At 46.5% G+C, this 26,095-nt stretch overlaps 1 protein-coding gene across 1 annotated transcript in view; it reads left to right on the top strand.

Annotated features, from left to right (window-relative positions):
• Positions 1–482: 482 nt before the first annotated feature.
• The window catches only part of KDM4A (lysine demethylase 4A), a 26,879-nt gene continuing 1,266 nt past the window's right edge, over positions 483–26,095 (top strand). The window contains 23 exon segments of the mRNA XM_073593921.1: positions 483–565; positions 2,407–2,586; positions 2,788–2,963; positions 6,579–6,693; positions 9,497–9,583; positions 9,585–9,691; positions 9,788–9,821; positions 9,823–9,838; positions 10,341–10,444; positions 10,543–10,633; positions 10,636–10,679; positions 12,527–12,705; positions 13,081–13,244; positions 14,657–14,952; positions 17,037–17,154; positions 17,282–17,463; positions 20,087–20,282; positions 21,136–21,212; positions 21,317–21,372; positions 23,070–23,178; positions 23,259–23,444; positions 23,976–24,143; positions 25,911–26,030. Coding sequence (XP_073450022.1) covers positions 2,449–2,586; positions 2,788–2,963; positions 6,579–6,693; positions 9,497–9,583; positions 9,585–9,691; positions 9,788–9,821; positions 9,823–9,838; positions 10,341–10,444; positions 10,543–10,633; positions 10,636–10,679; positions 12,527–12,705; positions 13,081–13,244; positions 14,657–14,952; positions 17,037–17,154; positions 17,282–17,463; positions 20,087–20,282; positions 21,136–21,212; positions 21,317–21,372; positions 23,070–23,178; positions 23,259–23,444; positions 23,976–24,143; positions 25,911–26,030 — 2,763 coding nt within the window. The 5' untranslated portion in view covers positions 483–565; positions 2,407–2,448.

Here is a 26,095-nt window from a genome sequence, read left to right on the forward strand (position 1 = left end):
GAAGAGGCGGGACCAGCGCGCCGATTGGTTGCCTGCCGCTGTTTTCCTGTTGGCCGACCGGTTTGGGACGCAGTGCGCAGGCGCAGCGGAGAGAAAACGAAAGGCGACGCTGAGCGGAGCTCCGGGGAGACGGACGGATTTAGGAGACACAGCGGGCGGTGGAGCGGCTCCACCTCGGGATCGACTCATCGGCCGCCCCGGGGACCCTCGTCCCTGAGAGACACGCCCCGTCCCGGGCCAAGACGCCCGACTGAATTCTCAGCGCTTAACACAGGAAGGTGAGTGATCCGCCGGCGGGCCCCCTCCGCCTTATCTGCCGGCTCCGGGGCCAGGGTGGGGTAGGGAGAGAGCCGGGGAGAGCGATCGTTCTCTCAGCCAATGGGAACGCTGCGCACGTTTCCATGAGCCGACTTCCGGTCTTGGGGGCTTCAGCCAATCAGCGGCGGAGGCTGGGAGCACGGCCCGCCCTTCTCCCTTTGCTTTTTCCGGTCTGTGCTGTCAATCACGGCGGGCGGAAAGGAGACGGTTTATATCCCGGGGGAAGAGGCCGCCTGGAGCCGGTCAGGTGACGGTACGGGGAGGGGAGAATATTGTATCACTCCGGGAGCTCTATTGGGGTACAAGAGGAGCGGATACATGGGGGAGGGGGGATACATTGTATCACTCGCAGATCTATCAAAAGGGGTATAATCCCTCTATAATCTCCTCTGAGTTCCGGATACATTGTATACAACTGACTCCTCCCACAAATCTACACCCTCCATATGGGGGGACCGGTGATCAGGGGTACAGGGGGGGGATATGTGATGGAGGGGGGAGGACTGATCACCAGGGGTACATTTGGGGGGGGCGGGCGATCGATATGAGTGAGGCGGAGGGTAAATAGGACCAGACATCAGGCATGTATTGGGGGTGAAGGATGTGGTGGAGGGATGAACTAGTTGGACTGGTGTCTTTTCAACTGACCGGTGCAAATACCAAGAGGACCAGTCACTGGGGGGGAGGTGTGTGTGTGTGTGTGTGGATTGGATGGTGTAGAGGACCAGGCACTGGGGAGATGTGTGGATTGGATGGTGAAGAGGACCAGGCACTGGGGAGATGTGTGGATTGGATGGTGAAGAGGACCAGGCACTGGGGAGATGTGTGGATTGGATGGTGAAGAGGACCAGGCACTGGGGAGATGTGTGGATTGGATGGTGAAGAGGACCAGGCACTGGGGAGATGTGTGGATTGGATGGTGAAGAGGACCAGGCACTGGGGAGATGTGTGGATTGGATGGTGAAGAGGACCAGGCACTGGGGAGATGTGTGGATTGGATGGTGAAGAGGACCAGGCACTGGGGAGATGTGTGGATTGGATGGTGAAGAGGACCAGGCACTGGGGAGATGTGTGGATTGGATGGTGAAGAGGACCAGGCACTGGGGAGATGTGTGGATTGGATGGTGAAGAGGACCAGGCACTGGGGAGATGTGTGGATTGGATGGTGAAGAGGACCAGGCACTGGGGAGATGTGTGGATTGGATGGTGAAGAGGACCAGGCACTGGGGAGATGTGTGTGGATTGGATGGTGAAGAGGACCAGTCACTGGGGGGGAGGTGTGTGTGTGTGTGTGGATTGGATGGTGAAGAGGACCAGTCACTGGGGAGATGTGTGTGGATTGGATGATGAAGAGGACCAATCACTGGGGAGATGTGTGTGGATTGGATGGTGAAGAGGACCAATCACTGGGGAGATGTGTGTGGATTGGATGGTGAAGAGGACCAATCACTGGGGAGATGTGTGTGGATTGGATGGTGAAGAGGACCAATCACTGGGGAGATGTGTGTGGATTGGATGGTGAAGAGGACTAATCACTGGGGAGATGTGTGTGGATTGGATGGTGAAGAGGACCAGGCACTGGGGAGATGTGTGTGGATTGGATGGTGAAGAGGACCAGGCACTGGGGAGATGTGTGTGGATTGGATGGTGGAGAGGACCAGGCACTGGGGAGGTGTGTGGGGATTGGATGGTGAAGAGGACCAGGCACTGAGGAGGTGTGTGGGGATTGGATGGTGAAGAGGACCAGGCACTGAGGAGGGGTGTGGGGATTGGATGGTGAAGAGGACCAGGCACTGGGGAGGGGTGTGGGGATTGGATGGTGAAGAGGACCAGGCACTGGGGAGGGGTGTGGGGATTGGATGGTGAAGAGGACCAGGCACTGGGGAGGGGTGTGGGGATTGGATGGTGAAGAGGACCAGGCACTGGGGAGGGGTGTGGGGATTGGATGGTGAAGAGGACCAGGCACTGTGGATATTTTGGGAGGGGTGGGTAAAGAGGACTTTTTGCCAGCAATCTATGAGATGAGATCTATGGGTGGGGGAGGGGTAAAGAGGCTCCTCCTGTAATATATTATCTTTCTGTCTGCAGCTCCTCGGACACTGAGAGAATCTCTCAGGATTAGACGTCAGAATGGCGGGGGAGAACGAAAACCCGAACCCCGGTTCCCGGATCATGACCTTCTACCCGACCATGGAGGAATTCCGCAACTTCAAGCGATATATTGCATATATCGAGTCTCAGGGGGCGCACCGTGCCGGATTGGCCAAGGTAAGAATATGGATCACAGTGGGATCTCTATTAGAATTATTGTTAGATTGTATCGGATGAGACACGGAGTGTCACCCAATAACGGAGTGCTGGCCTATCACCAGCACACCCCGGGGACAGTGGTAGACTTCAGAGTCTGACTATACCAGGCGCTGGTTGTCCGGATGCGGATCGCTCAATGATTGGCTGTTGTGGTTGCAGGTGGTCCCTCCCAAGGAATGGAAGCCTCGGGTCTGTTACGATGACCTGGATGATCTGGTGATTCCGGCACCCATTCAGCAGGTGGTGACCGGCCAGTCCGGACTCTTCACACAGTACAACATTCAGAAGAAACCCATGACCGTCAAAGAGTTCAGACGTATCGCCAACAGTGACAAGTAAGTGACTGCTGGGAGATGTGTGAAAGATGATCTTATGGGAGCTTCGGGGGAGAATTCCTGAAAAGGTGGTGGGGGGGGTGGGGCGCGATTAACAAAACCAAAACCCTCCATAATATAAGACCGGCCAGATAGGAGATCGCAGAGCAGGCAATGGTGTTCAGTCTCTGCGGGGAGGCGGCCGTGTTTTCTCAGACGTGTTGGCAGAGGTACATTTTCCTGCTTTGCATCTGGTTTTGCTTGTTGACAATATTTGCTCGCTCCGGTTACAATCGTGGTGAACATATTCAAATCGGCACATCTGGTGTTGGCTCTGCTCCAGCAGCATTGTGACTCCTCCTCTTCTAGCTTGGTATATAACCTGTACTGGCAAGCGAGGGACTTCTCTTATTTTCACCCTTTTTGGTCGGGTTAATATTCCGTGGAGGATGTTTGATTTTTGCTTCATCAGTTCAAAAAAGTACTTGATCCTGCCATAAATCTGAGAGCTGATGACTTCCTGGGCTCTGACTGTTTGCTGCACTCTTATCAGTTACATTGTTCCCAGCTTTCTGTGACTTGGCCCCGATTCACACGGCCACGACTTGTCATGCGACTTCAGAGTTCTGTCATGCCCCATTACCTGCAATAGAACTGTTCTATTTGATGCGACTCGAGTCGCTCCGACTTGGTAAAAGTTTCCTGCACGACTTTTGGTGCGACTTCAATACGACTTGCATTGACTTCTGTTAAATAAGTCGTATGCAAGCCGTGAAGAAGTTGCGCAGGGATGTCAGATTCAAAGTCTGTGAACCCAGGCTTAGACACCTCCCGCATGTTATGGAGAGGGACGTGTTCTATTGGCCTAGGGCGAGAACACTGCTCCCTCCTCCGATACATTATAGTGTAAATGTGCTCACCCCAGGACAGGAGGAGTTCCTGGCAGGATCACCAGGTGAAAAGTTAAGAATTGCACAAATCAACGTACAGCTACGGCAATTCGTGCAGTATAACTGCGGCGGCTGGTCAGCAAGCTGTTAATGGTAAGTTGCTGGCAACCGCAGCTATTCATGGCTATTCCCATAGCTAGCAATTACCTGATGTGATCTCTGGCTGGGTGTACAACCATGGAATGGCTACAGCTGCCGGCAACCTGCCCCTAAAAGTGACACCTGGGAGTGGCTAGCTGCAGCCGCCAAACCCATACACTTTTAAGGACCGCTTGCCGGCAGCCACACCTATTTTATGGTTTTCGCACAGAGATCACCTCAGGAAATTGCTATCTATGGGAATAGTCATGAATAGCTGCAGCTACTGTGTCAACCTACCATTAAAGTGTATGGGTTAGGCAGCTAGCCACTAATGGGAGTCAGAAAACGGCAGCAAGAATCCCAGATTTCTGCTGCTACCATTTGCACTAGGGCAAAATGCTGGTGTGAATGTAGCTGAAGATGACGGCTCTTGCAGTACTGCTGTCACGCCTGCCTGAGAACTTGAGCAGCTCTGACTGTGATGTGACACCCGTTCACCTTTACTGGGGCGTTTCAATAGAATCTCAGCCTTCCTTCCATGATTAAAGTGTAAGTAAACCCCCCAATCGTTTTCAGCCAAGGAAGCTGCCATCTTTGCCTCTGTTTAATCTACAACTGCCATGATGCTGCACATGTGATCAGTTTAGACACCAGCCATTGGATGGTTTGACAGTTTGGTTGAGAGCACAACCAATGGGAGTGTTACATTTCCGGCACGTGCCGGAAATGAAACCGTTTTATGGATGGGTTTACTTCCGCTTTAAGCAGAGGATGGGCTTACTTTGATGTTGGGATAAATAAAAGTGGACAGTAAGACTTAGAACACGGTAGAGCTGATTCCGGCTAAAATGAGAATCACGATTTTTTTGCTTAGAAGATAGACCACGATTCTTGCGGCGTAACATCTTTCACATTAAAAAAAAAAAAAAAAAAAAGTGGCTAACTTTTTTACTGTGGTGTGGTTTTTTTTTTTTTTTTTTTTTTTTTTTTTTTTTTTTTTCATTGAAGTGAATTTTTTTCCCCAAAAAATTGCATTTGAAAGATTGCTGGGCAAATACATTGTGACATAAAATATTGCAGCAATTGCCATTTTATTTCCTAGGGTCTCTGTGTGTGTGTGTGTGTATGTATGTATGTATGTATGTATGTGTATATAATATATATATATATATATATATATATATATATATATATATATATAGTTTGGGGGTTCCAAGTAATTTTCTAGCAAAAAATATTCTTTAACTTTAAGAAGTGTCAGTAAAAGATTTATGCCCCATACACACGATGAGATTATCAGACGAATGATCGTCCATTTTTTTTATTGCATGCTGATCTCAGATCGAATCTGATGAGTTTACTAAAGGCACAAATTCCCGCACGACAGAAATAAAATTCGGAAGTGATGTCATGTGTTGTAATGCATTTGTATTGCATTTTAGAAACGATAGCTGTACTGATTAAACAAAAATCGTACGATCTGGCATCGTACGAAAAAAAATTTCCTGCATGTCCGATAGAATATTATCGGATGAACTGTCCTGATCGACTCTTGAAAGCTCTGTACTAATGATCCGATTATCGTACGATCGCTTCGAAAGCGGTATTTTCCGTATGATTTTCTGATCGTGTGTACAGGCATTAGACTTTAAGTGGTTAAACTTCCTGCATTTAAACTTTGTTGAAAACTTGGCAGACTGCCCGGATTATTTATTTACACAGAAGTTTTCTCCCTTTTGATCTAAGAAGGAAGCTTAGTTAAAATGTATCAAGTTAAAGACTTGGCTAACTGCCTGGATGCTTTCCTTTCACAGCTGAGTGAGCACACTCTCCACTTGTTTATATGAAAGAATCGTCATCCGAGGGGGTGAATCGAGATCACGATTTTTTTTTTTAACAATTAATTGTGCAGCTGTAGAACACAGAGGAGGAGATTTAGTAAAACTCGGAGAGTGCAAAATCTGGTGCTTCTGTGCAAGGTAGCCAATCCGATTCTCACTTCAGCTTGTTCAATTAAAGTCGTGTTCTGGCCTCTCCATCCAAAAATGAAGTCGGCAGCTACACTTACTGTAGCTGCTGACTTTTTTTTTTTTTAATATTGGGACACTTGCCTGTCCTGGAATCCAGCGTTATCTGCACCACAGCCAATGTTTCCATTGGCTGCCATTGCTGGTAAGGGAACACAGCAGTGAAGCCCTGTGGTTTCTCGGCCTGGTCTGTAATGTGTAAGTTCTGCGCTCTTGCTGGCACAGCGGTGGGGGAAGGGGGGGTGGGGAGAGGGGCTGGACTTGTGGCTTGCACCAACGGAAGTGTGTACCACTGTCAAATGGTGTGAAATTTGACACTGGGGTGGGGGGGACGGAGGGGGGGGGGCGGACAGATGAGCGGAAGTTCCACTCTTGGTTGGAACTCTGCTTTAAGCTTTGACAATCAAACCTGAAAGCTGATTGGTTTGTATGCAGAGCTGCACCAGATTTTGCACTGTACAGTTTTCGCAAATTCCCTCCCTAGTCCGTGGAAAATCTCTCCATTTGAGGCTGAATCTCCCAGTATTGTATAAAGATGATATTTGACACATTGTACCTTTCCTCCCCCTCCTCTGCAGGTTTTGCACACCTCGTTACGCTGACTTCGAAGACCTGGAACGCAAATACTGGAAGAATCTGACTTTCAATGCTCCAATTTATGGTGCTGATGTAAACGGGACTCTCTATGATAAGGTATCAAAGGGAGATTTTTAATGACTACCATATAATTAACAAAGCTGACAATGGGGGGGGGGGGGGCTTTTTTTGAGCAATTGATGAAAGATTCCTCGTGTGTCAGTTTGTTAAATTCTGTGACCTGAGTGTTCTTAAAGTGAACCTTTCCTGACTCATGGTGGGGGGGGGGGGGGGGGGGGCTGTCTGTGTAACTCTTGTGTTGGAGATGCCGGTATGATGACCGGATTGGTTCCAGTCAATGACAAATGTGCAGATATGTCTGTCAGATACAGTTTTTTTTTTTCCTTTTGACAACTATACCCTTTTTAGTACAAATTGTCCAATTAAAGTGGAACTTAGCTGTATCTGAGTGCCACAAAGTGAAAACACTAATTTTTAATATATGCAGAGCAACTTCCACCTTTTCCTTTCCTTCCCTTCGTTTTTTTTTTTTAATTTTTTTTTTTAGCATTTCTGGCCACAACTGTAAGGGCAGATGATTCATGCAGCAATTAAAATGTAAACCTTCCTATCTAATTACTAATGCTAGCAGCATATGGATTACACACAGTTAATGTGGATTGAGAGAGCTTAGTTATTCTATAAAGCAGAATTGAAGGTCCACTTTCAGTCACGTTATTGCCCATGAAAGGTAACCCCCACCCCCCCCCCCCCCCCCCCTTAGTGAACTTGCCTGCTTTTCTGCCTGCAGCCTCCCAGGATACAAGGCTACAGGACCAGTCTGGCCGGGACTTAATTTGGCGCAATGAATATTGTAGGGTGACACTGCAGAACTGAGCGTTGAAATGGGGGCCCCCCTCCCCTGTACTGCCAGGTAGCAGCCCATCTTTATTATATATATTTTTTTTTTTTTTTTTGCCTTTACATGCTCCGTTTCTTTCCCTCCTGTGTAACGTAGTATGGTACCCTGTTAGACAAAAGGGGGGGGGGGATCCTGTTTTCCTTTGCATTGCTTCCCTTTTATGTAAAAAAAAAAAAAAAAAAAAAAAAAACCTGATGCACTTGTCTGTAACCTTGCTGACCACCTGCAATGGCCAAGACTAGAGCCACCCCCTCCCCCCCTCAATACAGCCATTCACTGGGAAGTTTAGTGTACTGCTGTTTCACCAGCTCCACCTCAGCAAGCCCTATGCAGCTGAGAAGAGGGTTTATGTAAACACCTATATATTAAAGTTAGTGGTCCTTCCTCCCATTTTTTTTAAACTAGGTTGTTTTATAAGGCAAGGGGCTCACCTATACTCTAAGAAAGCATAGCTTTGATGCTTTTTCACCTTCAAGAAACCACTCTTGTAAACTACAGTGCATCCGAAGGTCTTCACAGCGCTTCACTTTTTCCACATTTTGTTATGTTACAGCCTTATTCCAAAATGGTTGAAATTCATTATTTTCCTCAAAATTCTACAACCAATCCCCCATAATGACAACGTGAAAGAGTTTGAAATCTTTACAAATTTATTTTAAATAATCCCATGTACATACAGTAAGTATTCACAGCTTTACTTAATACTTTGGTGAAGCTCCTTTGGCACAAATTACATCCTCAAGTCTTGTTGAGTATGATGCTACAAGCTTGACACTCCTATTTTTGGGCAGTTTTTCTCATTCTTCTTTGCAGGACCTCTCAAGCTCCATCAGGTTGGATGGGGAGTGTCGGTGCACAGCCATTTTCAGATCTCTCCAGAGATGTCCAATCGGGTTCAAGTCTGGGCTCTGGCTGGGCCACTCAAGGACATTCAGAGTTATCCCGTAGCCACTCCTGCGTTATCTTGGCTGTGTGCTTAGGGTGGATGTCCTGTTGGAAGATGAACCTTCGCTCCAGTCTGAGGTCCAGAGCACTCTGGAGCTGGTTTTCTTCAGTGATGTCTCTGTATATTGTACATTGCTGCATTTCATCGTTCCCTCAATCCTGACTAGTCTACCAGTTCCTTCTGCTGAAAAACATGCTGCCACCACCATGCTTCACTGTAGGGATGGTATTGGTCAGGTGATGAACAGTGCCTGGTTTCCTCCCAGACATGACGCTTTCCATTCGGGCCAAAGAGTTCAATCCTTTGTTTCATCAGACCAGAGAATTTTGTTTCTTATGGTCAGTTTTTTTCAGGTGCCTTTGGCAAACTCCAGGTGGGCTGTCATGTGCCTTTTACTGAGGTAGAGAGGGTTGTTCTTCTGGAAGGTTCTCCTCTCTCCACAGAGAAACGCTGGAGCTCTGTCAGAGTGACCATCATGGTTCTTGGTCACCTCCCTGACTAAAGCTCCCCCCCAGGTGTGTGTGCCTTTCCAGATCATGTCCAATCAACTGAATTTACCACAGGTGGACTCCAATCAAGTTGTAGAAACATCTCAGGATGATCAGTGGAAACAGGAGGCACCTGAGCTCAATTCTGAGTGTCATTGCAAAGTCTGTGGAGATATATCTATCATATTTTTTTTTTTTTTCAAACCAACTTCTTTCCACGTTGTCATTTATGGGTTATTGTTTGACTTTTTGGGGAAAAAATGTGTTTTGGAATAAGGCTGTAACATAAAAAAAGTGGAAAAAGTGAAGTGCTGTGAATACTTTCCGAGTGCATTGTTTATTTGACATGTGAGTTTTGCCTGCTCAGCAAGTGGCCATATTGTCCTCACAGACCAGGTGAGTCCTAAGAGGTATGTTCAATTGCATTAAGCAGCATTTGAAGCAGAACTGTCGGTGTCACATGCTGCACTTGGTATTCCTATGACTCTTCTCTGGAAGGGATTCTGATATGTTCCTCCCTGTAATCTGTATTCTGCCCCTCACGGCTCTCTTGCTTGTCTGCAGCATGTGGATGATTGGAACATCGGCCACCTGAACACCATCCTGGACGTGGTGGAGAGGGAGAGCGGCATCACCATAGAGGGTGTGAACAACCCCATACTTGTATTTTGGCATGTGGAAGACATCCTTTGCCTGGCACACTGAAGACATGGACCTGTACAGCATCAACTACCTGCACTTCGGAGAGCCCAAATCATGGTGAGTGCAGCCAGTCCTGGATGTTGTCCATCACAGCTGACTTGTCAAAGGATGATTAATTTTGTTCAGGTTTTAATTCCTTTTGTGTTTTTATAGGTACTCCATTCCACCAGAGCATGGCAAGAGACTGGGAGAGATTGGCCAAAGGTGAGTCACGTGACAGCCTGGGGTGGGGGGTTGGAATGTTGGTGTTGGCTAAACCCACACTACATTAAGATGCAGATGTCTTTTGAAAAGCCAGAATTCTTGTCAAGGGAAATTTTCTTTCTTTCTTTCTTTCTTTCTTTCTTTCTTTCTTTCTTTCTTTCTTTCTTTCTTTCTTTCTTTTCTTCTTTCTTTCTTTCTTTCTTTCTTTCTTTCTTTCTTTCTTCTTCTTTCTTTCCTTCTCTCCCACCTTCTCATTCTCCTCTTTTTATACCCAAAAAAATGTTGATTGGAGCTTAGTACTGTGTACTGTATTGAATGCTGCCAGTCCTGCCTCTTCAGGAATATTTGTACAAAATCCTAATGTACTAACCAAGGCATAAAGTTTGTTAGCAAATGGATAATACTGTATGATGTAAGTGTTGCATCCTACAGGTATTGGGGTCCTTTAGGCAGATGCAGGTTCCTTCATATCTGATTGCGGTTTTGTGTATTTGTTGAACAGGCTTCTTCCCTGGCAGCGCTCAAAGCTGCGAAGCATTTCTCCGTCACAAGATGACGGTCATCTCGCCCTTCATCCTGAAGAAGTACGGCATCCCCTTCGATAAGGTGAGAAGAAAAGGGCAAATATCATCTGTCAGTGGTAATTCTCCTCTAGGTATATTTGAAGCAATAAGTGATGTTCTTTATATATGTGGTCCTTGCAGGTCACTCAGGAAGCTGGAGAGTTCATGGTCACCTTCCCATACGGCTACCATGCAGGCTTCAACCACGGCTTCAACTGTGCCGAGTCCACCAACTCGCTACGTTGAGATGGATCGAGTACGGGAAACAAGCTGTTCTGGTAAGTGGATCTGAATTGGCTGAGACTTTGTTTGCGAATTGTAAAGGAGTTTGTTTTTAAGGCTAAACAGTCTTCAGAGATAGATTTCTATCTAGATAGATGTATATCTGCAGTCTTCAGATAGATATCTAAGTAAAACTTATATAGGGAGATTCGTTTCTTCTGAGGCCGTTCACTTCACTGGGTATGTGAGGGTTTTCCATCTACATTTAGATGTTAAGTGTATTTTGTTCTTTAGATTACGCCACAAAAACAGGATACAGCAGGATGTTTATAGCACAAAAATGATAATAAAAAAAAAGACCTATTTTGAAAACTTCTTCTTCCCTTTTTTTTTTTTTTTTTTTTTTTTTTTTTACCACAAAAAGTAATTTTAGCGCATACAAAATGGGACTAGATTTAATACATTTTTCATTCGCTTAGACTCTCCTCCCATGACAGAACGGAGATCTCTCGCTCGCTCTCTCGCTCTCGACAGTGATTTGCCCAGGAGAGCCAACTGCGGCGGCTGATCTTCAAGTGGTTAAATACCAGCAAAAGAAAGCAATTTTGTGGGGGAAAAAAATAATTTTAATTTTCGGTACAGCATCGCATGACCGCAAAAATTGGCCTAGGCAGGAAGGGGGTTAAAGGGATGTGTCTGCAAACAGTGGGGGGAGAGTTAGTAAAACTGGAGCACTCAGAATCTGGTGCAGCTGTACATAGTAACCAATCTGCTTCTAACTTCAGCTTGTTCAATTAAGCTTTGACAATAAAACCTGGAAGTTGATTGGTGCAGTTCTGCATAGAAACCAGATTCTATGTGGACCAGTTTTAGTAAATCTCCCCCAATGTGTTTCTTTTGGGAAGAAGTATTCCTTTGGAAGCTGTAAGTAATCCATAGGATTAAATGGGGCCTTAGTGTGAATGTACAGAATGAAGAGGACCTAGGAAGGATGCTTTCTGAACAAAAGTTCTGTAGGGCCGCACTCTGAAGGTGTCTGGATTGAAGACAAAGGAAAGTATTAGCCCGGGGGGGGGGGGGGTGGGGCGCCTTAAACAGTTCTCCTTTTGAACACCCTAAAATAACATTGACCCCTAAATCCGTTCTGAATAAAAGACAGTTGGCCACTACAAATGCAAAGAACAAATGTTTCGTTGACTGGGTTGCAATTAAATGTCATCCAGGTGCCTGGTCTGGTCATCGAAAGTAAATGCCAGTTTAAACAGCATTCTGTAGAATAGAAACAATTGTATCCATACAGAGCTCAGATGGATCAATAGATGGCTGTGGTCCAAAAAAAGAGTAAAGGGCAGGTAGAGGTGTGCTCCATGTTTACAAAGGAAGGTTTGCAATTGACTTTTTTTAAAATGCCAGCTTGGTGAGAAGTCAGTTGACTTTGGCTGTTTGTGCCGAGAACACGCTCACTGTTGCAGACAAGGTCCGGGCTACAGATTGGCAGCCGGCCGGAGTGGCTTCCGATTATGTGACCAATGATAGTGGTGACGTGATGCCTGAATTTTCCCACCCACTGGGCATTTCAAATTGTCAAAGGCTAGACAGAGTGGGCATGACTGGGATAACACTTTGTAAGGACAGACAGTAATCAAATGAAGATTACAACTGATAAGATCTGTCAGCAGTGTACAGACAGGTGAACATAGTTCCCCCATCCCCTCGGGAGTTTTTCAGAAACATGCACGTAAAAATGTAAGTGGCAATTTTTTCTCCTTAAACCTCCACCCCCTTTTTTTTTTTTTTTTTTTTTTTTTGCCACCGGCATGTTACACCCAACCGCTTAAACCCACAAACACTTTTTTTTCATTCTTGAGAAAACTTAATTTAAAGCCTGAACTTGTTTTTCCAGTGTTCCTGCAGAAAAGACATGGTGAAGATCTCGATGGATGTGTTTGTGCGCAAGTTCCAGCCTGAGCGTTACAAACAGTGGAAAGCGGGAAAAGACTTCACGGCTATCGACCACACCCAGCCCACCCCGGAGGCAGCAGAGTTTGTGGATGAACATAACGAATCCGAACAAAAGAAAAGGTCAGTGACCATTTAAGAGGTAGATTATACTTGTTCATCGAAGGTAGAAATACCCAAGATGGAGCTGGTAAAGAGTTCTTTTCAACCAAAACTAATATTTGTGTGTATGGGGATTAAACCCTTATCACTGCCGACTGTCATCAAAGCCTGGATGCCCAGCTCCATTTTGGGGTGTGTGTGTGTGGTTCCCCCCCCAAATAATTGTATGTGACAATTAGTGTCAAACCAAGGCACTCTACCACCATCAGGCTGAAGGCTTGTTTTTAAAATGTATATCTTTTAGCCTGCATGTGGGTGATCACTGCTATAGTGGGCATAGTTCATACTTTGCTTCTCTTGTAATGTAGTTGACTTTTTTTTTTTTTTTTTTATCAGTGTGACCAAACACCGCATCGGAACCAAGCGGCACCGGGTGTGTTTGGAGGTCCCAGAGGAGCTGAACCAAAATGAGGACTTCAAGGAGGTGCAGTGTGAAATGGAGACCACCTGTGTGAATGAAGTCAAGGAGGAGGAGTGCAGTCCGGAGGACACAGAACCAGGTATGGGTCATCAGCTAGACTATGACAAAAGGCGAGATGATCAGCTGGGGGTGGGGTTGATGGATTGATAGTATGTGGGTGTACCATGCCTACCTCCCAAAGGAGCAAGCTAAAAGCTGGGTAAAATAGGAGGACCTTACACCAGCCTTAACAGCAGATCATTCTTCAACATTCTCCTGTTCAGTACTCAAAAGGAATAGTAATGAACAGAAAATTAACAGACCTTTTTTAATGTAGTACTTCCTATACCAGGGGTTAGGAGCGAGACATGCCTGCTTACTTTAGAGGTCCGTTTTTGAATTAAAAAAAAAAAAAAAAAAATTTGCAGTGGTGATCATGGTGGGGAAAATGTCTAACGCTGGTCTTGTAGGATAAGAGCCCTTGATATTGGAGGTCCATGGAGAAGTTCTCCTTGAAATTGGTGGTAACGTGCCCCCTTGCACAGTTGTAGTGTCCTCATGCATTGGTGGTCAGTAATGTCTACCATTGGGTGTGAGGTGGGGGGGGGGGGGGGGGGGGGTCTGCCCCTGTCTGAAGATGCTCGTTGTTCCAGGTCATGGTATATCTAGTAGTGGTTAGTCCTCTTCAACTATACTTATTCTGTAGTGTTCAAGATATATATCATAGCTTATCCACGCCAACTCAGTTCCAATGAGTGTCAGATAACCCCCCAACATGTGTATTCACACATTTGTCCCAGACGCCTTAATCCAATCACTGGAATGTATCAGGGCAGATCTTTGTGCAAGACCAAGATGAGGTGTGAAATTGCCCCGTCCCATCTTTTGGTGTCTTGAAGCTTGCATAGGGCTTGATTTGCAATACTGGAGGTGTGAATTGTCATGGGGGGGGGGGGGGGGGTAGAGATGGTAAAATGGCTTTCTATGTTGAAGGTCCCCCTCCCCTGCTCAGAGATGGTGGTTTCAGTTTGATGTAGATCACCTTTTTGTGATCCAGTTGCAGTCTCCAAAAATTTGCATTTCGCTGTCCTTTGAAATGTGTCCCCTTTAAAGTGGAAGTGTACTCTCCTCCACTCCAGCAATGAGGTTGTGTGTGTGTGTCACTCCCCTCCCCCCATGTATAAGTGTTTGTAGTCCTCATTACCCTGAACTGCATATACAAAGTCTCGTTGCTTGAGTTTAGGTGTTGGGTCTTTTGGAAGTTCAAGCTTTTGTCTCCCCTCTTTAGACTCCCCAGTGTTGGCCAGTTCTGATAACCCCCAGTGTGGATGATGGGAGTCTGTCCCCCCAATATTAGTGGGGTGCGTAGTTGGGAAATCAATTTGCCACTGGTCATGGAACCTCTAACCATCTTTGTGGGAACCCTGGTTGAAAGTCTGAGATGGACTTTGTGTTTTTGTTTTTGTTTTTTGTTTTTTTCCCTTCAGTTTCACTCTGCCTTTCATATTTCAGGGTCTTCTGGACAACAATATGAAACTTTGAAAAATGTTGAAAATTATGGCATGCCAGAAAGTTACACTCCATACTCCAACCCGGCCAGCCCGTCGTCCTCCAGTGCAGACAGCTCCTCTTCATCACAAGACAGCTCCGCGGACAGTGCGGCCTCATCGGACTCGGATTCTGACTCCCAAGAGGAGAGATCTATGTCTAGGAAGAAGAGCGGTGCCCACAGCTATTCCAAAGGCAAATCTGCAGTGCAGAAGAAAACCAGCTCCATGGGCAGCTTCACTGAACACGAACTGGAAGAGGTAAGAGTCAGCTGTGGTAGTAGATGTAATTCGCTAAAATCTCTCATCTAAGCTTTAAGGTGATTCTAAAGCTAAAGCCTTCTGTTGCAGAGGATTCCCCCCCCCCCCCCCCAAGCCCTCCTCATCCTTGCCTGATCTCAATTCTGTAATGTGCACAAGAGCGGCAGCTCTGTCCCTCCTTACAGGGTGGATTGATGGGTGCTCTTGTCAGCCAAATCTTAGGGCAAGGGATTGGGGGTGGAGACTCCACGAGCCCACACCTAGAAAGTGGCTTTCTATTGGGGGGGCGGACTCATTGTAAAAGTGGCCAGGAGCACCGTCCAGGGAACCTGAGCAGAGTAGTGGCCTTTACAGTGACTTTAGCAATCAAATTTTCTTTTTTATCTGTCGCTTTTAATTTTAAATCCTAGGTAATTCTCCTGCCTTGTTGAGCCACTTCCTGTTCTAGGGTGACAATACTCTGTCCCGTCTCCCAATTGTGCTCTTAGAGTAGATTGGGTACTGTCCTAAAAGTGTTTGTTTATCTACTGCTAGACCTAAAATGGGGTTCCTTAAGACTTGGGGTGCCATGCACAATTACCAAAAGTATCGGGACGCCTGCCTTTACACACACATGAACTTTAATGACATCCCAGTCTTAGTCCGTAGGGTTCAATACTGAGTTGGCTCCGCCCTTTGCAGCTATAACAGCTTCACCTCTTCTGGGAAGGCTGTCCACAAGGTTTAGGAGTGTGTCTATGGGAATGTTTGACCATTCTTCCAGAAGACCATTTGTGAGGTCAGGCACTGATGTTGGATGAGAAGGCCTGGCTCGCAGTCTCCACTCTAATTCATCCCAAAGGTGTTAAGGTCAGGACTTTGTGCAGGCCAGTCAGGTTCCTCCACCCCAAACTCGCTCATCCATGTCTTTATGGACCTTGCTTTGTGCACTGGTCCAAATCATTTGGTGGAGGAGATATTCTGGTGGGGGGGTTTCAAGGGTTGGGTTCGGCCCCTTAGTTCGAGTGAAGGGAACTCTTAAGGTGTCAGCATACCAAGATATTTTGGACAGTTTCATCTTCCTAACTTTGTGGGAACAGTTTAGGGACGGCCCCTTTCCTGTTCCAACATGACTGCACACCAGTGCACAAAGCAAGGTCCATAAAGACATGGATGAGCGAGTTTGGGGTGGAGGAACCTGACTGGCCTGCACAGAGTCCTGACCTCAACCCCATAGAACACCTTTGGGGTGAATTAGAGCGGAGACTGCGAGCCAGGCCTTCTCGTCCGACATCGGTGCCTGACCTCACAAATGCTCTTCTGGAAGAATGGTTAAGCATTCCCATAGACGCCCTCCTAAACCTCGTGGACGGCCTTCCCAGAAGAGTTGAAGCTGTTCTAGCTGCAAAGGGTGGGCCAAATCAATATTGAACCCTCTGGCCTAAGACTGGGGTGCCATTAAAGTTTGTGTGTAAAGACAGGTGTCTCAATACTTTTGGTTATAGTGTATTTGTTTACGAACCTCCAGTAGCTGGGGAAAATCACAAATCCATTTCAAATGGAGTTGGCATTCTTTGGCAATCTAAAATGTTTTTTTGGAAGGAGAGAGTTTATACCGTTCTGCCCCATTTGCTAACCATGAGCGGTTATGCTGAGGCTGGTTTGTAGAATCAAGAATGCTTCCTTTAGCAATAAGAATGACTGGGGAAACACACTCCCACCTCACTGGACAGATGGATGTCAGCAGGCGCCATTGGCTTCTGCGGCTGTCGATCAAAATCTGTGAAGCAGAGGTTGGGGCTGAGCTGCCCTGTGTCAATCGACACAGACAGGGTGCCTCATTGGTGAGCCTGCACAAGTGCCCCTATAGAAAATATGTCTTTCTATGGAGGCACTTGCCGAAGAGTATCCAGTATCGCCGATGCAGGACCCCAGAAGAGGATCGGGGCTGCGCCTGTGCAAAACCATTACCCAGAGCAGGGAAGTATAACCTGTTTTATATATAATAACCAGACTTTTAATATCACTTTTTTATAAATAAGAACTTTAGGATCTGCTATTTGCACCACGACTTGTATCTCAGCAATAATCTATTTCTTTTGCAGGTTGCTGAGAAGCACAGGAACATGCAGGAGCACCAGAATGCCAAAAGCAGAAGACAGCCCCTCTCCAAACTCCCCCGCTACCACCCATTGGTGATGAAGGACAGCAGTAGTGAAGATGGTAGGTGCCTTACTAAATAATTCACATGGTTGTAAACCCAAATATAACACATTACAGCCTCCCAACATAAAATGAATACTGTATGTGTGACATTTTGGAATCTTATTTCTGCCTTCCTGTCCTACAGACCAGCCTGAACAGACTCTGAGGGATGATGAGTTTGAAGAGATGGAGCCCTGGGCCAAATCCCTGAGCCAGCTGTGGCAGAACAAACCTCAGGCCTTCCAGGTGGAGAGCGAATACAACGTGGCCATGTCTCGGGTCCCTCCTCACTGCTCCGTGTGTCTGCTCTTCAGGACCTATTATCAGGTGAGCTCCCGCCAGAGACCAGTGTGGCTGCCGCACAGAACTGAGGCCTGGATGAAGGACAAATTCCGGGAAATCCAGACTGGGTTTGTGAAAACCTATAGACTTGATACGTGGCGTCACTTCACTGTAGAGCAGATTCAAGCCGTGTAAATCATGATTGCCAAGTAAAGGGTGGAGGAAAATCCTTTAGTGTGTTTTTGCCAAAAGCTATTTGCTGTGTGCAATTGCAAACTTAAAAGAATTGCTTGCAAGGTCCGGGCCCGCCCACAACTGTTATGTAGCACTCTAAATTCACATTAAAGCCGAGTTCCAGACAAAAATACAACTCTCCTAAACAAGACCACCCACCCCAAATAATATTTTATATATATATATATATATATATATATATATATATATATATATATATATATATATATATATATATATATATATATATATATATATATATATAATATAAAATTTTATACAATTTTTAGTGGAGTACAAAAGTGTACGTCATTTCCTTACCTGCATCAGCCTCTCCGCTCCCCCACTGCCTTCTGGGACGTGTGTGTCTGTCCCAGAAGACAGAGCCATTCAGAAAGCACAGCACGACTCCCACATGCACAGTAGGAAACCAGTGGTGAAGCCTGAAGGTTTCACCACCGGTTTCCCTTATTTGCAATGGTGGTGCCTGCACCCAAGCCAATGGATCGAATCGGCTTGGGTTGCCAACATCGCGGGATCCCTGGACAGGTAAGTGTCCTTATATTAAGTCAGCATTTGTAGATGCTGACTTTTTTTTTTTTCTTCTGGAACTCCTCTTTTAAAGAGGTATACCCTCCTGTATAGTTTGTACCTAATAGGTAGGGCTAGAATAAGGCTCACCTATAGGTACTGTAAATATCTCCTAAACGTGCACCGATGTCTGCACACACGCTCTGAAGGAACAGCCGCCCGTGCCGCTTTTTCAGCAGCGTGTGAGTGACGTCGCACAACCAGAGTTCGCAGTCCCGGAAGGAAGACGGGCGATGATGGTACAGTCTGCAGCGGGGACGACGCAGGCTTCATTTGTAAGTGTCAAATAGTGTGCTCGTATACATCGCACATTATGCCTTTTACTTTGCAGGGAAGGGTAAAAAAAAATTCAATTTACTTTTTCTAAAGCGTGTGACTTTTTTTATTTTTTTTATTTTGTGAACTGCTGCCTGGTCAAAGCTCTTGCTGCCTTTTTGTTTTTAACACTTTTTGCAGCACTTGACATTGCACAAATACGATGCTAGCCACTTTTTATTTGCATAGGGAAAAAAAGTATATCTCATTGTGATCTCCATCCAGCTGATTTCTGTCTGCAGATAAGGTCTTCCTCCTGCATGGCTGCTAAAGTCAGTCATACATCGAAATTCAGCCAGAATGACCTTCCTGATAAATGCCACTTGATCAGCGTTGCAGGCTATAGCCAGCAGCACTGATCATTGTATTCTGATGGCAGGGTTGGAACACAATCGCTCAGGAGGAGTGATTCCTCCACCGACATCGAATGTGGTAATTGGGACATAGAGTCAGGGTGTTGTGTGTTTTTGTGTTTTGTTTTTTTTTGTGTTCAACCCACTGGTTGATCAAAACTGACTACACTATGGGTTGCTTTACTACTTTCACTTAAGTCTGCATCATTATAGAGATCAAAAAGTTAGCCACTGCCCCCCCCACCTATAACTGGCCTTTGCAGCAAGGAGCATTAGAGGGCAACACGTGTCAAAAAAAGGCAGAGGGAAAAATCCAAGCTCTGCTTACCGACCAACCAAATTGACCTGTCTAACAGTATACGTTAACAGGGGTTTAGTCTGCACACATCTGCAAATATATGTGTAATCTACCAGCCCCGGCAAGGCACCCTGTTACCTGTAGTCCCTTCCTCTGAATTTTAAGAGGTTCCACAGTGGAAGCGCATGCATTTTGATGGATAAAGGGCAGCTGGGCCTTGAGGGAGGCCACCCCCTCCTTAAAAGTACAGGGGCACGCTGAACACCCAGCACATGGCACCATGGCTGCAAAGGTGTCAGTGCTTTGCCTGACCAATATATCAACAGTACAAAAAGTAGTATACAGCCATTCCATACTGCACAGTGCCTGAGATCATTTTACAGGCATCCCCTACGATGTCCTGCAGCAAGCTTCAACTTTTTGAGTAGTAGTGTGTTTTATATATCAAAAGGGATGTCGGGTGAATGACCTCTTCTTACAACAGTGGCAGTGATCCTGTGATAATCAGTGGCAGGCCGTCACCCTTACTAAACGTGAGCCCTCTGTTTACTTCTTATGAGTATACATAGACAATGGCCGTAAGATCTGAGGCCACCTCTGCTAGTTCTTGCATTGTATATAGCTTGGACTTTACACAGTTTCTAAACTTAAATGCTTGGCTTTACTTTACTAAACTTTCTGTGGAAAATATCATTTTAATCATTCAACTTGTGTGCATGTAACCCTAAGAATTAGGATTCCATATGTGTTGGTTTATTCAGACGGGTATTTGTAAATGTAGCATGAAATATGTTCTTTATTTGCTTTAAAAAAAAAAAAAAAAAAATCAAATTTTTTTGCTAAATTTATTTATTTTTTCTTGCGCTCCCCCCTCTAGTCGCATTGTGAAGCACAAAGCAAGACTGATATGTCCCCTGTAGCTTTCCAGCTGAGAACAAAGCCACTTATCCCAGAAATGTGCTTCACAACCACCAGCTGCAACACTGAGCTGAACCTGTCGGCTCCGTTCCTGGAAGAGGATGGAACCAGCCTGCTGATCTCCTGCAGAAAGTGCAACGTTTGTGTGCATGCAAGTAAGTGCCAAATGTATACGAAGGCAGAGCATAGACACGGGGAGTGAATGGCAGGAGCTGCACCTGACTCTTCAACCCCCAGGGGGCTTGTAGGCTCAAGGCAAAGGCCTGAAACTAAAACTTAGCCAGTTATGTATCAAGAGGTTTAAAGACTAGATCTGTGGTACTTTGGACTGTCCAATCAAAGGACCTGTCCACAGTTCTTGAGACTTTATGGGTATGAAACTGGTTGGAGGAGTTCACCATTTCCTTCTCCCAGTGCCTGTGGTTAGTGGGAGGAGTAGTGTCCTGTTGGAGTTGGCAGGTGCAATGTTTGTGTCAGTGAGAGAAATGGTGCCCAATTGCAGTCAATGGGAGAAGTAGTGCTGGTATAGAGCCTCGGTTGGCCTCAATGGGAGGGTCTTGTTGGTGCCAGTGGGAGGGGGGGGATAGGGCGTTGTGGGGGATTGTGCTCCAAGGACCTGTGGGAGGCAAGCAAAGGGCTGCGGTTTGGGGATGACTCCACTAGAAATAGACTTGTGTTCCTGTAAAACGTTGGTCAGGATTCATCTTGTTTAGGCAATTTAATATATATAATTTTAAAAAAATACAATGTTCTCTATTTTGGTTGTCCTTCTCAGTCTGAGAAGTGTGCACACAGCTATGAGGAACATCTGACTCTTAAGTGTTACTAATCTTAAAACGTTTTACCTTAACGCAAATTAAGGTGAAAAGGTTTTTAATTTCCCTGTGCCGCACAGACTGAAAGTCTTTCTATAGAAATAGGAAAGCTTGAACCCCTTTCTAGACGTGAGGTAGGTCTGCCGCAGGATCACAGACCCTCTGGTTCTTATCTCTTACTCTTTCTCTGCAGGTTGTTACGGAGTGCCCAAAGACAAAGCTGTGGAGGGCTGGATGTGTTCTCGTTGTGAGGAGGATGCCATGACACAGGTAGGACCCAGCGCACCCCTCCAACCAAACTACACTGATTTTCTTACTATAATCCTGTTATTGGATGTCTTACCATAAATTGCTGTCTGCTCTTCTCCTCCTAGGACTGCTGCCTGTGTACTCTTAGAGGTGGAGCGTTACAGAAAGCCAACGATAACCGGTATGTGGTTTGGAAATGAATAATCTGGTCATTGACCCTTTTTTTTTTTTTTTTTCTTCCATATATGATCAGTGTTGACTGCATTTTTAATTCCTTGTCATTTCTTATTGTGACTATTGCAACGTTCAACTTTCTCACTGTTAACCTGCCTCTGCACAAGCTATCGCCCTCAATACCCTTCCCCTTCAGTCTATCATGAATGCTGCTGCCAGACTCCTCCTCCTCTTTACCAACTGCTCAGTCTCCTCTCTTCGCTGCCAATCCCTCTGCTCGGTGTCCTCCTCCACCCCTTGCTGCCAATCCCTCTGCTTGGTGTCCTCCTTCATCCTTCGCTGCCAATCCCTCTGCTCGGTGTCCTCCTTCATCCTTCGCTGCCAATCCGTCTGCTCGGTGTCCTCCTCCACCCCTCGCTGCCAATCCCTCCGCTGGGTTTCCTCCTCCACCCCTCGCTGCCAATCCCTCCGCTGGGTTTCCTCCTCCACCCCTCGCTGCCAATCCCTCTGCTCGGTGTCCTCCTCCACCCCTCGCTGCCAATCCCTCCGCTCGGTGTCGTCCTCCACCCCTCGCTGCCAATCCCTCTGCTCGGTGTCCTCCTCCACCCCTCGCTGCCAATCCCTCTGCTCGGTGTCCTCCTCCACCCCTCGCTGCCAATCCCTCCGCTCGGTGTCCTCCTCCACCCCTCGCTGCCAATCCCTCTGCTCGGTGTCCTCCTCCACCCCTCGCTGCCAATCCCTCCGCTCGGTGTCCTCCTCCACCCCTCGCTGCCAATCCCTCCGCTCGGTGTCCTCCTCCACCCCTCGCTGCCAATCCCTCCGCTCGGTGTCCTCCTCCACCCCTCGCTGCCAATCCCTCCGCTCGGTGTCCTCCTCCACCCCTCGCTGCCAATCCCTCCGCTCGGTGTCCTCCTCCACCCCTCGCTGCCAATCCCTCCGCTCGGTGTCCTCCTCCACCCCTCGCTGCCAATCCCTCCGCTCGGTGTCCTCCTCCACCCCTCGCTGCCAATCCCTCCGCTCGGTGTCCTCCTCCACCCCTCGCTGCCAATCCCTCCGCTCGGTGTCCTCCTCCACCCCTCGCTGCCAATCCCTCCGCTCGGTGTCCTCCTCCACCCCTCGCTGCCAATCCCTCTGCTCGGTGTCCTCCACCCTTCGCTGCCATTTCCTTCACTGGCTTCTGCTCATCCAACAAATAAAACGTAAAATACTAACCATGTATAAAGCCGTCCACAACTCTGCTCAAGGTGCTTCTCCAACCTTGTCTCAAAGACTCGCCCAAACTATTCTTCTTCCTTTTTTTTTTTTTTTTTTTTTTTTTTTTTTTTTTTTTTCCTCCTCCCAAAAGCTTCTGCTCTGACTCCCATCACCCTCCCCCCTACCATGCTCTCCTCCCAGGACTTCTCCATGACCCTTTGCCATCCTTTGGAACTCTCTAGATCAATCTGTCCAGCAATCGCTTACTTTGCTTTTGGCTAATCCCTAAAAACGAATTTCTTCAGGGAAGCCTATCTTCCCTAACTGACCTTTTTTCCCTTCTCCGCTCATCCCACATCGTTATTACTATTTCATATCCCTTGCCTGACCCTTTTTCAGATTGTAAGCTCTCATGAACAGGGCCCTCCTAACCCTCTTGTTGTAATGTGTTGCTGCACAAACTGTTGGCATTAATTCTGTAAAACAATAATTCTGAATTTTCCCTGCAAGGTGGGTGCATGTCATGTGTGCCGTGGCCATCGCTGAAGCAAAATTTGTGAACATTGCAGAGAGGCGTCCTGTAGACATCAGTAAAATCCCCTTGATGAGGTTCCGGCTGGTACGTATGCTGGCTTTGATGGGTCTTTAGCTCAGTGATTTTGTTGCAAAGGTGCTGACCGCTTCCGTCTTTGTTTTTAGAAATGTGCTTTCTGCAAGAAGAGGCGAAAGAGGGTGGCAGGGTGCTGCGTCCAGTGCTCACACGGCCGGTGCCCCACGTCCTTTCACGTGTCTTGCGCCCAGGCCGCTGGAGTGATGATGCAGCCGGATGATTGGCCCTTTGTGGTGTTTATAACCTGCTCCAGACACAAACCCTCCCAGAATGAGGTAAGGTGGAGTCCGTTTTTGGGTTAATAAAAAAAATCTTACACCAATATTAAAGGGGGACATAGAAAATTTGGGGTTATAGGCCCCTCCCTTAGGAGGTAGGGCATGAAGAAACCTGGGTAGCGTTCTGGTCCATCTCCTCCCATCTTCCACCAATCGTAAATAGGGACATAGAAGATGCTGGCTATAGGCCCCCTCCCTTAGGAGGTAGGGCATGAAGAAACCTGGGTAGGGTTCCAGTTCCTCTCCTGCACCATAGTAAAGGGGGACATAGAAGATGTAGGGTTATAAGCTCCTTTCTTCACCATCACAGCTTGATGAAACGTGGTGGGGTCCAGGTCTCTCCTCCCTCTGCACCTCTTATGCTTCATGGACAGCCAAGAAATTGGCATTTTTCAGAAGTAAGTCAGCAATGATGGCTGATATAATTCTCTATTTCCTCTGCACTCTAATAAAGTGCATAGAAAGTACTTTGTAGAGTTTATATGTGGAGATCGGCCAAAAGCAGCATCTTCCATTCTCTCTTTACAGGGAAAAGATGCCGACAGAGACATCGTATTGGGGCAGACGGTAATCGCCAAGCACAAGAATGGACGCTACTACCAGAGCGAGGTGGTCAAGCTGACAAAGGAAACATTCTACGAAGTCAATTTTGATGACGGCTCTTTCAGTGACAATCTTTTTCCAGAGGATATAGTGGTAAGATCTGATTCTGACATCGACTAGAATTGCCCATTTTGTGTGTCTGGGTTCCCTACTTTTCCTTAGAACCGGTGGCTCTCTTGCTTGTGTATTTGCGGGGTCCCTCAAAAATGGTGGTCCACCCGTCCTGTGTATTGAATATACTTGGGAAGTTTAGCTCTGCATGGTGGCTGGCTCACAGATTGGGCGTCTGACAAACCTAACTTTGGGTAAAATATATTAAAAAGTCACTTTACCCAACACTGATGTTTTTTGGATACCTTGGAGTTCACAGGTGTGTACGTCTGCTGTGTCCATTATGAGTGGTCTCTCACTTCTTCCCTTTCTCACCCATCGAGGGAGGGCAAGGTCTTTAAAGAATTTTTGCAATTGTTTAACTTAACAGCTTTAAAAAAAAAAAAAAAAAAAAAAAAATCTCTGGTTATCTGTAATGGAGGTCATTGTTTGGAAAGTTCTGTCCCGGTCTCCCAGTTGTGTTCCCGTGTTGTCACATGGGCTTGTAATGGAGGAAAAAAAAAAAGCTGGTACATTACAGACATGGTCCACTGTCACCATCAGGAAATCTGCCCTGAGAAATGCCAGGAGTGGATTTACAAAAAAGGGGAAAAGTGAATAGGCTGGGATAATCCCTCCTGCCAGCATGTTCTAAGATGATGGTCACCTCTTCTTCAACTCTGCTGTGTAAAGGCTTTCCCCAGTGAACCCTCCACCCCAAACTCGCTCATCCATGTCTTTATGGACCTTTCTGTGCACTGATCCAAGTCATTTGGTGGAGGGGGGATTATGGTGTGGGAGGGTTTTCAGGGGTTGGACTTGGCCCCTTACTTCCAGTGAAGGGAACTCTTAAGGCGTCAGCATACCAAGACATTTTGGACAATTTCAGGCTCCCAACTTTGTGGAAACAGTTTGGGGACGGCCCCTTCCTGTTCCAACATGACTGAGCACCAGTGCACAAAGCAAGGTCCATAAAGACCTGGATGAGCAAGTTTGGGGTGGAGGAACTTGACTGGCCTGACCTCAACCTGATAGAACACCTTTGGGATGAATTAGATCGAAGACTGCGAGCCAGGTCTTCTTATCCAACATCATTGCCTGACTTCACACATGCGCTTCTGGAAGAATGGTCAAACATTCCCATAGACGCACCTAAAAGCGGACCTTCAGTCTTTTAATCCCCCCCCCCCATCTTTCAATCTATTCTTCTGACCTTGTTTTAACTTTGGATAATAAATATATAGCTCTATATATCTCCCTTATACAGCCCACTTCCTGTTTATTGTCTGGTGATTGGTCTAGGCTTATGACATAATGCACAGCTCTCTCTCTCTCTCGTGAGTTTGCCAGCAGAGGGTTGGGTGGAGGAGGGATAAGTCATAGGAGAGCTGCAGAGATCCATGTATTCATCGAGAGAGGAGAAATGTGCAGGGCAAGTGGTGGTGGGTGTGTGTAAATCCAGGAAGTGAACAGGCAGAAGCTTCAGCTGCCCACAGTTAATATGGCTGCAGCCAGACTCAGTGGAGGGAGATTTCTGCAGCATATTTGGCAAGTACAGAATCGCAGTATGTATCAAATATGCAAAGTGGTTGGAGGGAAGCTTCAGAATGGCAAAGATGGTTTTATTACAAATTATGTGAGCAGACTGCAGCTCCTCTCAAAAGAAGTATGGTTTTTAATTATTTTTACCTTGTTTGAGTTTTGGGTCTCTAATGCCTGGAATGCCCTGGGAAAATTCTATTAAATGTTTTTTTTAATTTTAATTTACAGAGCCGTGACTGTCTTAATTTGGGTCCTCCAGCTGCTGGGGATATTGTTCAGGTCCGCTGGACAGATGGCCTTGTGTATGGTGCAAAGTTTGTTGCATCACACACTATTCAGATGTACCAGGTGAGTTATGTATGTGATGTCTGGAGGTGTGTGTACATGGGGGGGGGGGGCCTTTCCAGATGAGT

This window comes from Aquarana catesbeiana, linkage group LG07 (genome assembly GCF_042186555.1).
Source record: "Aquarana catesbeiana isolate 2022-GZ linkage group LG07, ASM4218655v1, whole genome shotgun sequence".
NCBI lineage: Eukaryota > Metazoa > Chordata > Amphibia > Anura > Ranidae > Aquarana > Aquarana catesbeiana.